Source organism: Sapajus apella, unplaced genomic scaffold (assembly GCF_009761245.1).
Source record: "Sapajus apella isolate SASKATOON/1434 unplaced genomic scaffold, GSC_monkey_1.0 scaffold90, whole genome shotgun sequence".
NCBI lineage: Eukaryota > Metazoa > Chordata > Mammalia > Primates > Cebidae > Sapajus > Sapajus apella.
The window spans coordinates 1,517,595-1,531,745 of record NW_022437030.1 but is presented as its reverse complement, the minus strand read 5'-3'; the positions used below and the strand labels follow the sequence as shown (position 1 = coordinate 1,531,745).

Genomic DNA, 14,151 nt, shown 5'->3' with positions numbered 1-14,151 from the left:
AGATGTAATTTTCTTACGCCTTTCTCAATTCTGAAAAACATAACAGGTTTGCAGATATAAATAATGGAATGAAAGGACACCTGGTTTTGGGATCACATTTTGACACTGTCATTTGGCATTGTCACGTCAGGATGAGGATTTAGCCTAAAGAGTTTGTATTGCCTAGAAATGTGCTGACAATATTAGAGTTGAACTTACTATTTAATACAAAAGATTTTATTAGGACCAAAAAATGTTAAACACATTGAATATTCTTTTTTTTTTTTTATTTTTTTTATTTTTTTTGAGACAGAGTTTCGCTCTTGTTACCCAGGCTGGAGTGCAATGGCGCGATCTCGGCTCACCGCAACCTCCGCCTCCTGGGTTCAGGCAATTCTCCTGCCTCAGCCTCCTGAGTAGCTGGGATTACAGGCACACGCCACCATGCCCAGCTAATTTTTTGTAGTTTTAGTAGAGACAGGGTTTCACCATGTTGACCAGGATGGTCTCGATCTCTTGACCTCGTGATCCACCCGCCTCGGCCTCCCAAAGTGCTGGGATTACAGGCTTGAGCCACCGCGCCCGGCCTGAATATTCTTTAAGTACAAACTATAGTATGTTCCAAAGAAGTGAATTTTTATGGCAAATAAAGCTTTTCCTAGAATTGTTTTAGAAGTCCTTTAGTTCCACCTTTTAAAACATCTCAATGACCACTCGCCAGATCAGACCCTTTTGATATTTCCTTCCTCTTACAGCATTTTTTTTAGTGCAGTTTTCATTGTGGGATCCACCAAATGTTAGTAAAACAAATGAGCATTAGTGTTGGACCATAAATCATCAAACTGGATAATGACTGACTGTAGTTTTTTTTTTTTTTTTTTTTTTTTTTTTAAGCTGCTGGATACAATTTTCATGGGGATAGGAGCTGAACTACTTCTCATTTTGGCCAAAATAATGTGAGTTTAAAAATGTAGTTCATTAAAACAACAAAAACTACTTAATGTTTACATCTAATAATCCTGGTTAAAATAAATTTTAGATTTGGAAAGGGAATTGGCAAAACTAACATTCTTTGTAGCAAAATGTCCCTTATAATAGTTAAGTTGATTTCGTTTCAATAGTTCATAAAGGAAACTGCAAAGCCCTCAGCAGTGAATTACCTGACCACGTCGTTGATTTTGGTTACTGTAAATGTGGACCAGTCACCTATAACTGGAAGCTCATGGTGGTAGACATCACTATCACATTACTTTATGGCCACGGATTTCTCAACTGATGTGAACTATTTTAGGAACAATCACATAGATGACATTCTTCACTGTATTTGCATTTGTAGCCACCAACCAAGGATCTCTGCCCCTGATGTATGGTTTGAGGTAAGGTTCAGAGGGCCTGCTAAAGGGGCAAACCCAAGTAAAAACATGGACACCTCCAGTGGACAGTGTAGAATTTCTTCATCAGCAAAGCACCTAAAGCTTTAGTTTTAATACTTGAAAAGTTTTAAAATCCCATGCATAAAACGTGGAATACTGGTAAAATACACAGATCCCTAGGTCTAGTGAACTAAAATTTCTAGAGTTAATTTTTTTTTTCCACATTAAATGAAAAGTAAGTTAATTTTCAATTAAAAAAAAATCCAGCTTATTGTGATACAAGTGGTCTTTGGGTATCATCTTAAAAATCAATGCTAGAAAAAGATGCTCAACATCACTAGTCATTAGGGACAGAATCAAAATACGTCACACCCATTTGGAGGGCTATTATCAAAAACCCAGAAAATGAGTGTTGGCAAGGATGTGGAGAAACTGGAACATTTGCACATTGCTGGCGGGAATATCCAATGGTGCAGCTGCAGTGGGAAAGTTTGGCAGCTATCAAAAAAACAATTACACTGTTGTCTTAGTCATTTGTGTTACTATAACAAAATACCTGAGACTGGGTAGTTTAAAAAGAACAGAAATTTATTTCTTATAGTTCTGAAGGCTGAGAAGTTCAAGGTCAAGGTGCTGGCAGACTGGTCTCAGCCTCCAGGATGGGACCTGTTGCTGTGTCCTCATATGGTGGAAGGGCAAAAAGGAGGTAATTAGTTCCCTTGAGCCCCTTTATGAAGGCACTAAATCCATTAATGAGAGTGGGGCTCTCATAACTTAATCACCCCCTGAAGCCCCACCTCTAGCACATTGGTGATTGCTTTCAACACGAATGTAGTGGCAGGACATTCAGACCCTAGCATATTGATTTAGCAGTTCTGCCCCTGGGTATGTATCCCTAAGGGACCTAAGAAGGGACTTCAAGAGAGATGTGTACACACATGTTCACATGATTATTCATAATAGCCAAGAGGAGGAAACAGTCAGCAGATGAGTAGATAAACCAAATGCAGCCTATGCATATAATGGTGTACATGCTACCACATGGATAAACTCACGGCCTGATAGCAGCCTATGCATATAATGGTGTACATGCTACCACATGGATAAACTCACGGCCTGATAGCAGCCTATGCATATAATGGTGTACATGCTAGTAAGAATGCCAGACAAAGGGCAACTCTTGTTTGATCCCACTCATATGAGGGCAAATTTAGAGAAAGTGAAACAGTGGTTACCAAAGTCTGGGGTGAGGGTGGAATTTGGAGCTCTTTAAGTGGGTACAGAGTTTCAGTTTGTGATGATAAAAAGTGCATGCAGACAGTGGCCACACCAAATGTAACTGATACCCCTGAACTATATGCTTACAAAGTAAAAATGGTAAATTTTGTATTTTGGCTCCCCCCCACATCCCCTCCAAAAAAAAAAACAGGTGAAAAAGGAAGAGCTTAGACTTCAACCAACCAACCTCGAGACTGAAAAAAAAACCCCAAAACCTCAAAGCTAGTGCAATAGTCATACTGTTGTCCATGCCATACACAGCAAAGAGAGAATGCATTTTCTCAATGGGCCCCTTTTGAAAGCCATGTAAAAGCAAATGCCCTCTTGTTGCTACAAACAAGTTCAAGGCTGCCTGCATCAGGTTAAAGGAAGGGGACCGAGAAGCCAACTTAAATTAAAAATGTCCTTTGTTGTCCCTGCTGTGTGGAACAGGGCAGAGCGATGTGGGTGTGGATGAGCTCCCTCTGGTTGCTGAAAGTGAATTCACAGTTTGTTCTAGTCCCGTTAGATGACAATGGAAGTGATAAAGCTACAGTAGTTGATAAGAGTCAATGGCATATTTCCAGATGTCCTTATGTTCTTTCTCTCCAACTGCCGTAACTAGTGCTAGGTCTGGACTTTTCCTCTCAGAATGTATTCAGATAAATTTTATCAGCAGGTCTGCTATTTTATCACAGTATTTTGGCTGAATCTTTTTATTTTTTTTGAGACAGGTTCTCACTCTGTCACCCTGGCTGCTGGAGTGCAGTGGCACGATCTTGGCTTACTGCAGCCCCAACTTCCCTGATCCTCCTACCTCAGCCTGAAGTAGCTGGACTACAGGAGGGTGCCACCATGCCCCTCCTGTATTTTTGTATTTTTTTTTTTGTAGAAATGGGGTTTTGCCATGTTGCCTAGGCTGGTCTTGAACTCCTGAGCTCAAGTGATCCACTTGCCTTGATCTCCCAAACGGCCAGGGTTACAGGCATCAGCCACCATGCCAGGCTTAGACCTCCTTTTTATCCAGGAAATTCCAAAATGTGTTTACATGCATATTCTTATGTTGTGTAATATAAGATTGTAAAGTTCATCACTGGCTAAAATAATAACTAGAAATTGCTTACTATTATTTCACATTGCATTTGAACTTAATCTTCACAGTAACAATTAGAAATCCAAGCAACCCACTATTACTTGGATTTCATGGATGAGGAAAACTAAGATACAAAAAGCAGGCATTTTTGCCAGTAGGCAGAAGAGCCTGACTTCATAGTCATACACAGTCTGGACTGAGTCCCAGTAGGAGCACATGGGCATGAAGTCTACCAGGTTTGAGAACCGGTATAGGCATGCAAGAAATAGGAGACAGGTTCTCACTCTGTCGCCCTGGCTGCTGGAGAGCAGTGGCGTGATCTTGGCTCACTGCAGCCCTGACCTCCCTGATCCTCCCACCTCAGCCTCAAGTAGCTGGACTACAGGAGGGTGCCACCATGCCCAGCTAATTTTTGTATTTTTTGTAGAAATGGGGTTTTGCCATGTTTCCCAGCCTAGTCTTGAACTCCTGAGCTCAAGCGATCCACTCCCTTGATCTCCCAAAGTGACAGAATCAGGAGTCAGGATTCCAGGTTTAGGACCATCCCAGAATGGATGGCTGCCTCCCTCTGGGAGCTGCACTCTTCTGAGGTTGCAGGTAACCAGGGCCAGGGTGCTTCAGTGCGGTGTGCCAGCACGTGCCACTCTGCTGGATACAAATTCTCATGTTCCAAGGGCTGCCTCCCTCAGCATAAGAAGGGGCCTCTATTGGTATGTGTAGGCCTCATTGTAGGGTTCACTTGAGTATTTTCTTTTTTTTAAAAGACAGAGCCAGGCTGGAGTGCAATGGCGTGATCCTGGCTCACTGCAACCTCCGCCTCCTGGGTTTAGGGGATTCTACCCAGCTTCCCTGGTAGCTGGAATTACAGGCACGTGCCACCATGCCTGGATAATTTTTAATTTTTTGTAGAGATGGAGTTTCACCAATGGCCAGGATGGTCTTGAACTCTGAGGCTCAAGTGATCCACCTGCCTCGGCCTCCCAAAGTGCTGAAATTACAGGTGTGAGCCATCACACCTGGCCCACTTGAATATATATATATATATCCAAGAATAGTTGGCTATACTTTCATCTTTGCCCAGTTCTAAGTGATAGGTTTCAGGATCCAATAAATTTTACAGGTAAATCCACTAAGTAATGGTCTATACCAGTGGTTCCTGAACTTGAGTATGCAGCAGAATCACCTGGAAGGCTTCTTATAACATGGATTTCTGTCCCCACCTCCCAGGATTTGATTCCAGCAGCCTGCTGTGGGGCCTGGGAATTACATTTCTACAAGTTCTCAGGTTCTACAGATGCTTCTGTTCTGGAGACCGCTGAGAACCACTATACTGTACCTTTCCAGGGATAGTAATAATCCCACTAAAAACAAGACAATAATTTGATTTTTATCAGTTTACTAAATCAACAGCTTTTTTTTGAGACAGGGTTTCACCAAGTTAGTCAGGATGGTCTTGATCGCCTGACCTCGTGATCCACCTGCCTTGGCCTCCCAAAGTGCTGAGATTACAGGCGTGAGCCACCATGTCCGGCAATCAACATCTTCTATTCCTATACTAAACATTAGCCACTACTTGTGGTTCACTACTGTTGTGATTATGTCCCTGTTACGAAACAGGGACATCTTGCATACCCCTAATGGTGTGAATAAATCAACTGTGTCAGTACCTCTGAGTACTTCATAACTTAAAATTCTACAAAGTTGAGATATGGGCCTACAGTTTGCTATTTAAGAGACCAGGTCTGGGTTTGACAGTAAAGCCACCATCAAAAGCTGCATTAAGAACCTCATCCAGGCAGCTTGCTGTGACAAAACTTAAATCCTGTCGTACGTTGCCCGGGACTCCCTCAAGGTCTTTTTCGTTTCTCCGAGGAATAATGACTTGCTTCAGTCCTGCTCTGTGTGCGGCCAGCACTTTGTCTTTAATTCCACCCACCTGTGCGGAGAGAAAACAGTTCTCAGGGTTAATGATCACCTTCAGCTGAAAGAAACTCGGACCCACCTTTCTTTCACTGAATTTAACCACCACTATTTTAAAACGGCCAGATCATCTTCCGTTTTGTTACACTATGAGCTAGGAAAGCCAGGAAAAAGTAGTAAACTTTTGTAATGTTTCAATTGGTGTTATATTAAAGACTCTGATAGGGGGATTCTAAATGGTTGATAGGTACGACCACCTCTTCTGTCAATGAGTCTTTTTATACATGCTGTCAAAGTAGACGTTGGCATTCCATGTGGAATCACAACCGTCTTAAGGTTGGTCTGAAGCAGCAGCACATGATTCTGACCATAAGCACTGCTCCTGCAGAGCTTAGCTGTATGCTGGGGTTACTTCCGTCTCTACAGATTTAAAGCCAGAATCTCTGTGCTGGTTAATGAAGAAAACATATCCCCAAAATAGGCTCCTATGGTGGCTTTAAAACATGTCTATAATGGTCCCCCGCTTGAATGTGGGCCAGGTTTTGTGACTCGGTAAGAAACAGTGTGGTGGAAGTGATGCTGTATGATCTCCATGGCTGAGTCACACAAAATGAGAGCTGCTGTCTGGATCTCTCTTGATCACCTGCCCTGGAGGTGGTGAGTCATCATGTCTGAGTCACTCAAGCAGCCTATGGGCAGGCCCATCAGGTAAGGAACTAGGGCCTCCTGCCACCAACCAGGACCAATTTGCCAGTTCCATGAGTCAACCATCATGGAAGCAGCTCCTCCAGCCTGTCAGCCTTCAGATGACTGCAGCCTGGCTGGAACCTAGACTGTAAGCTGAGAGACTCTGCGTCAGAGGAACCCAGCTCAGCCTCTCCTGAATTCCTGGCCCAAAGGAACTTGGCGAGTATGAAGTATTCTTGCTTTGGGGTAATGTGTTGCGCAGCAATTGCTCACAAATACTGCTCTCAATCACAGCACCCAGCATCCGCAAGCCCCTTTGGGAGCCCTCTAAGCATCTGCTCCCATCAAGACTGGCTGCTCCAGGCCTTCCTGCCCCACTGGCATCTTCTTTCAAGGTTTTCTTGTTCATGCTGCTAAAGTACACCTTCAAAGTACCTTCTTTAAAAGAGTGTAAGAGGAACTGATTCCTTGCATGTTTGAAAATATTTTACTTTCACACTTGATTAACAGTAAGGCTATGTATACAAAACTAGATTTCAAATCATGTCCTCTCACAGTTTTTGTTACTTTTTTCTTTTTGAGATAATCTCGCTTTGTTGCCCAGGCTGGCACGATTTTGGCTCACGGCAACTTCCGCCTCCCAGATTCAAGTGATTCTCCTGCCTCAGCATCCCGAGTAGTTGGGATTACAGGCATGTGGCACCACATCTAGCTAATTTTTTGTATTTTTACAAAATACAAACAGGGTTTCATCATGTTGGTCAGGCTGGTCTCAAACTCCTGACCTCAAGTGATCTGCCCACCTCAGCGTCCCAAAGTGCTGGGATTACAGGCATGAGCCACTACACCCAGTCTCATTACTATTTTTAAAACAATTTTTTGTAGAGATGAAGTCTTACTGTATTTCCCAGGCTGGGCTTGAACTCCCGGACTCAAGCTATCCTCCTGTTTAGCCTTTGAAAGTTCTGAGATTACAGGTGTGAGCGACCACACCCAGCCCATTTTCCCTTACAGTTTTGAAGGTATTGCACATACACTGTCAGTGATGAGGCCGCTTTACCTTCAGTGATAAGTCAAGAAGATGAAATGTTTTTCCTGGTTAGTAACAGTCCTTTCAATCTGAAGATACCTTAACTTCTAGGAAATGTTCAATTATTTCTTGGATAATTTGTTCCATTCCATTTTCCTGTTTGTTACAACTCCATTTAGATGTTGGATTTCTAACAATTGTTGGAACAAATTGTTTTTCACTGGAGTTTTTCCTGAGTAATTCCTTGACCACTTTTAAATCTCAAAGCTCCGTCTTGTCCTCTGTTCTCGAAGGAGCTTTTTTTCTTTTTTTACCTGTATTATGTCAAGGAATTGAAGGAGGTTTTGCCCAGCCTTGGCAGGCCTTTCTTTCAAGTGCTGCGGCCTTCTGTCCTGCCTCTTGTAATAGTCTGGAGTTGAGGCGTACTCCATACCACTGTGGCTCTCCTCTGCTGAGGCTGCGGAAACCTTTACTTGGGCTACGATTTGCTCTGAGAGGACCAAGTAGAAAATCCATTTGTTCTATGGAGATTTTCAGTAAATTCCCAGATGTTTCCATTTCACATCCCATTCCTGCTTTCTTGGTATGCACCTTCTGGCTCTGACCCACCAGCACTTATCCCAGATTTCTTCTGCTGGGAAGACTGTCTCTACCTCCAATTCTGTTTCATCAGCCAGGACACTTTCATCTTCCCAGCAATTGTCTGAACTGTCCGCTGATGACCCCACTCCTTTTGGGGTATTAGACTTTATTCCCTTTTACTCCTTGCTTAGGCTACCATCTTGAATCAGGACACTGAAGGACAGTTTACGGTCAATAAGCACCTGCCCATTTCCGTTTAGTAGCACAGCTAGTGGACATCCCTAGGCCACCTGAAATGCAAGAGTTCCCGGGAAAGGTGAAGAAAGGAGGTCACCCATTCCCTTTGAGTATAGATCTACAAATATGTAATGAGTTCAGAATGTGACTTTCTTACTTTACGGCTGAATTACATTTTAACAGGAAACAGAGCATTTACAGTGATCTTAATTGACCATTCTATGATCTACTTTCACCATTACTTCATAAAATAAGGACTTTCTTGGAAAAAAAAAAAAAAAGACTATTTTTCAGCTGGGTGCGGTGGCTCACACCTGTAATCCCAGCACTTTGGGAGGCTGAGGCAGGCGGATCACCCGAGGTCAGGAGTTTGGGACCAGCCTGGCCAACATGGTGAAACCCCGTCTCTACTAAAAATTCAAAAAAATTATCCGGGCATGGTGGTGGGGGCATGCTTGTAATCCCAGCTACTTCAGATACTGAGGCAGGAGAATCACTTCAACTTGGGAGACAGGTTGCAGTGGGCCGAGATCATGCCACTGCACTCCAGCCTGGGCAACAGTGAGACTCCATCTTACAAAAAATAAAAGACTATTTCTTTTTTTGCCTAACCTTGCTATGAAACTGCCAAAATTTTGTTGTGGACTAAGATGTAGTCTAATATGTCTGTTGTAGGCTAATACTGGCAACTAATAACTTAATCTCTCAAGTTCTGTGCATTTTAAAGCAATATTTTTATAAGCAGTTCAGAATATGTTCTGGAGCCTCAAGACCCCACATGTATAGAATCTTTTCAAAACATAGCCATTAGATACGGTTAATCTTTATTACAGTTTCCATTCTATACTAGCAAAGGTTTCCGTAGGGGGACAGGAGGTCTCAAAGAAACTTCAAATTGAGCTTAAAGTTTAAAAACAGCTACTATCCTATTTTGCGCATGTGCTGTATCTTTAACAATTTGTCAAGTTGAACAAGGCCTCAAATCTTCATGTGAACTACTGATATTTCTGATGACCACGCTAATATTTTTTTCCCTTAGCAAGTCTTCTTAGAAGGGAAAATGTGGGCTGAGTGTGGCGGTTCACACCTGTAATCCCAGCACTTTGGGAGGTGGAGACAAGAGGACTGCATGAAGCCTGGAGTTGGAGACAAGCCTGGGCAGCACAGAGAGACCCTGTATCTACACAAAATAAAAAAACAATTAGCTGAGCATGGTAGCATGCTCCTATAGCCCCAGCTATTTGGGAGACAGATAGGAGGACCACTTGAGCCCAGGAGTTAGAGACTATAGTGAGCTACGATCACACCACTGCACTCCAGCCTGGAAAACATAGTGAGACATATTTAAAAAAAAAAAAAGAGAGAGAAAAGGGAAAATGAAAAATTGTCAGTGTGCCTTTTATTTGATCAAAATTTTAAAATATGAATTAGTTACAGGTATAAAAATTTAACATATACTTAAAACCAAGGTTTTGATAGAAGGCAACCCCTATTTAAGTTTAAAAACAGTATTAATTTTTAAAAATTAAATAAAAATAAAACCCATATAAATTGGTTTTTTTCATACTTACTGGAAGAACAAGACCTCTCAGTGTAATTTCTCCAGTCATGGCCACATCTGAACGCACCAGCCGCCCACTAAAAAGTGAGGCGAGACAGGTTACTATGGTAACTCCAGCAGATGGTCCATCTTTTGTGACAGCTCCAGCTGGGAAGTGCAGATGGATGTCTGTGTTGTCAAGAAGATCAAAACTTCCAAAAGCTTTAAAAAGGAAAAAAGGACTTTAATGCAGAAAAACTAAACCTATTTTTTTTTTAATCTAAAAAAAAAAAAAAAAAAAAATCACAAAAATGCATGTTTTGGGTAAATGAATCCTTCAAAACATTAGTGGACAGTACAATTTTAGTGAGGGTCTAGAAGGAGAGTTCCATTCTACTCTAAGTCAGATTAAAACAAAATAAACCTTTTGAATTAGGTTCGAGTTCCGGCACTAGCCAAACAGTCCTGAAATGGGAACTACAATTTCCATAGGGGTTCAAAAGCAAAGGTGTGTACTTCGCTAGATGCGTAACTGACAGTCTCGAGCTCATGCCAGTCTCCGCCATGGAATGGAGCTGCCTCCTGGGTCATGCCTGCCTGGACGGGTGCAGGTCCCTACCGTTGGTCAGCTGGTACTTCTTTGCATTGCTGCGGAGCCAGCTGATAGCGAGGTGAGCAGACTCCTTCATCACGTCCCCAAGCTGGCCGGTCAGAGTTAATTGGCCCTCGCCATCCATTCGACTCGCCTCCACGAACATGATTTCTCCACCTAAGGGAGTCCAAGCCAAGCCTATCGCCACTCCTGGCTGACTCAAACGCTGAGATACCTTGAAAGAAAGAGGAAAAATGATCAGAGTCGGGCTGGCAACTGTCAAAATATTTTCAGGTGACTGCAAGAGTCTGCTTATTCCATAGAGGACTTAAGCCATTTACCTCAACGTTCTTGTTACCTAACATAATTCTGAGTCATATTCAGTACTTACTCTCAGAAGACAGACCTAAACTTCCTCTTTGACATTTATCAGAAGCAATTTTACCTTAAAATATAAGTAAATAACTTTGCTTTTTATGAACCAGATCTAGTTACACATGCCCTAGTTTTCAAGGAATATACCTAATAGTTTTATCTAAATATCTTTATTAGGCTGATATATAGATATATGTATCAGAGTCTCATTCCATTGCCCAGGCTGGAGTGCAGTGACACAACTTCAGGTCACTGCAACCTCTGCCTCCCGGCTTCAAGTGATTCCCCTTCTGCCTCCCAAGTAGCTGGTACTACAGGTGCGTACAGGCCACCATGTCCAGCTAATTTTTGTATTTTTTTTGTAGCGATGTGGTCTTGCCATGTTGGCCATGCTGGTCTCAAACTCCTGACCTCAAGTGATCTGCCTGCCGCAGCCTCCCAAAGTGCTGGGATTACAGGTACTAGCCACTGCACTCAGTCTACTGAGCTGCATATTTATATATACTTCAGAACCCAGCTTCTTTTTGGTAATCATGAGTTTGTTTCAAGAAGTAGAAACCCTCTTATTAGCAGACCTTTAAGAAGAGTGAGCCTGGCCAAGCACGATGGCTTATGCCTGTAATCCCAGCACTTTGGGAGGCTGAGGCGGGAGGACTGCTTGAGCCCAGGAGTTCGAGACCATGCTAGGCAACATGGTGAGACCCTGTGTCTTATTTATTTATTTGAAAAGAAGAGTTATATTAGAAACTCTGGATTTTACTTTTCCACAGCTTACCTTTAATTTTCTCTGTTATTGCTGCAGAGACTATACTACATAATAAACATCCTAGGTTCTTTCCCATAGGATGAGAGTTTCACTGTACCGCCTGCCATCTTAAATTGAACATGTTGTCACCTGAGATTAGTAGCATAGGTCATGGGCCATAGGCTAACACATCCAAGTTATGAAAACATAAAAAGTAACAGAGGAAAATCAGCAATGTTAACTCTCATTGTATGTACCCTTTGAGCTTCAAAATTTCCTATCCAACAGAAATTACTCATGTTAGAGGAACTGAACACCACAGGCCAACTAAGCACCAATCCAAACATTTTTCTACTGAGAGTTGACCTCACTAAGGAACAGCAGTCTACAGCCTGATTTTCTGGGTACAGGGCTGGGTTGCCTCTTTTTCTAAGGGTGTTGGACAGTGAAAATCCTGATTGTAAAATTTACTCCAAAATTGTGTGGCATCCATTGAAACTATTGGGTGCTTCTTTCCCTTTTTTTTTGAGTCTTGTCCTGTCACCCAGGCTGGAGTGCAATGTCACAATCACAGCTCACTGTAACCTCCGCCTCCCAGGTTCAAGCGATTCTCCTGTCTCAGCCTCCAAGTAGCTGAGATTACAGGCATGCGGCCTCCCAAAGCGCTGGGATTACAGACGTCGGCCACTGCACCTGGCCAAGCAGTTACTTTCAGTAGTAAATATACATTTAAAAAAGTAATCCTAATTAACTACATTTGCCAGGTTAAAGATCTGAGAGGCCAAACTCCAGCATCACTGAGCTGACAGCATGCACCTCAGGTCACACTTCTCTTGAGCTTTGCCACTTGCCCTGTTCTATACTAACTTGAGGAAAAAGATACAAAAGTTCTATATGCAAGAGATGAGTAGTACTTAAGGAAAACAGTGAAATCGTTATTTATAAAACTGTTCACAAGGTTTGTTTTTTCTAATATAAAATCAATTCTCTATACCTGAATGACACATCTAATTGGGTAGGAATTTGCCACCCAAATTAGACATCATTCAGGCTCCTTTCTAGGGCTGGATGACTGAATTATGTTTAATTTAACGCAAAATGTCATTTGGTACAATCTTGTTAGCTCTACCAAGAATAACCTCTTTCTTATAGTATTTGAATCCTCAAAATTCATTTGTCAAAACAGTACCAAAAGTATCCCCGAAGAAGCAGTAGTAAGATTCTTGTTGTTGGTTTTTTTTTTTTTTTTGAGACGGAGTCTTGCTCTGCGGCCCAGGCTAGAGTGCAGAGGCATGATTTCAGCTCACTGTAACCTCTGCTTCCCGATTCAAGCAATTCTCTTGCCTCAGCCTCCCAAATAGCTGGGATTACAGGCACACACCACCATGCCCGGCTAATTTTTGTATTTGTAGTAGAGATGGGTTTCACCATGTTGGCCAGGCTGGTCTCAAATTCCTGGCCTCAAGTGATCTACCTGCCTCATCCTCCCATATTGTTGGGATTACAGGGGTGAGTGACCGCACCCAGCCAGATTGTTGTTTTGTTTGTTTTGAGACAGAGTCTCACTGGCTGGCAGAGTCTCACTCTGTCACCCAGGCTGGAGTGCAGTGGCGCAATCCTGGCTCAATGCAACTGCTTCCCTCTTACCTCAGCTCTCGAGTAGCTGGGACTACAGGCATCCAGGACCATGTCCAGCTCATTTTTAAATTTTTTGTAGAGATGGGGTTTCACAATGTTGCTCAGGCTGGTCTTGAACTCCTGGCCTCAAGCGATCTTCCCACCTTGGCCTCCCAAAGTTCTGGGATTGCAGGAATGAGTTGCCATGCCTGGCCAAGATTCTTATTGATTACCATGTTGCTCAAAGAAGCCAAGCCAGTTTCCAACATTCCCCATTTGCTGGAGAGTCTTGGTACTTTGGGTGGAAGCAACTGGTAAATTGTTAATTGGAAGGGTGGGTGGTGTAGATAACTACATATGGCCAATCCTAGAGCATCTAGGCTCACAATTACTATCCTGACTTGATAACAAATGTTCTGATATTAACATGAAAATGGGAGTAATGCCAAATCTGTGTAACTTAACATCAACATACATGGCGGGGGGAGTGGAGGGGGAACTGAAGTTACTATCAAACCTGGAATCTCTGATCAAGGCTAACAGTAGTTATCTAAGAAGCAAAGGACTTTTAATGCTTGGACTTGGAGCCATATTCTTTAAGGACGTGTGTTTTGAAACTAACTGATTTAACTGATTTTTAAATCAAGCATCTGGCTTCTATGTATTTCTCCTTCAGAAATGATGAAGTACAAGTAAATAGGAATATAGGATAAGATACATGCTGCTTTTTTGCTCTTGAATGCAGACACAGTTTTCCAGCATCTTAACCCCTTTACACAAAACAATTTGTGTTTTATAGCAAATAAGTGACTCAACATAATTTCAATATGATGTTCATCCACCAGTACTTTCCTATCAGCTTCTATTCCCATGACTGGTTTGTGGAGTCATCAGTTACATTAGCCAAGACAGGCCTAGGCTTGAAGTCTAGAATGTTTTCCCCACTAGATGCCAAAGTGGAATGTGGGTATCTCAAGGTCGTTTTTGTTGCTCAATTTCCCACCCGTACAACTGTTATGATTCAGTTTCCTTCTATGTCTAATAAATCTTGATCCATGAAACGATCAATTTCTTCTAAAATAATTCTATCAATAAGGTAAATATACAGATTAAGGAATTATTTA

General features: G+C 42.3%; 1 protein-coding gene across 4 annotated transcripts in view; it reads right to left on the bottom strand.

The window, feature by feature from the left end:
- Positions 1–5,365: 5,365 nt before the first annotated feature.
- LONP2 (lon peptidase 2, peroxisomal) overlaps positions 5,366–14,151 on the bottom strand; it is a 105,242-nt gene continuing 96,456 nt past the window's right edge. For all 4 annotated transcript variants that reach the window (XM_032255627.1, XM_032255629.1, XM_032255628.1 and 1 more), the window contains 3 exons: positions 10,318–10,525; positions 9,730–9,920; positions 5,366–5,638 (listed from right to left, as the gene is read on the bottom strand). In XM_032255627.1, coding sequence (XP_032111518.1) covers positions 5,417–5,638; positions 9,730–9,920; positions 10,318–10,525 — 621 coding nt within the window. In that variant the 3' untranslated portion in view covers positions 5,366–5,416. The remainder of the gene's footprint in view (positions 5,639–9,729; positions 9,921–10,317; positions 10,526–14,151) is intronic.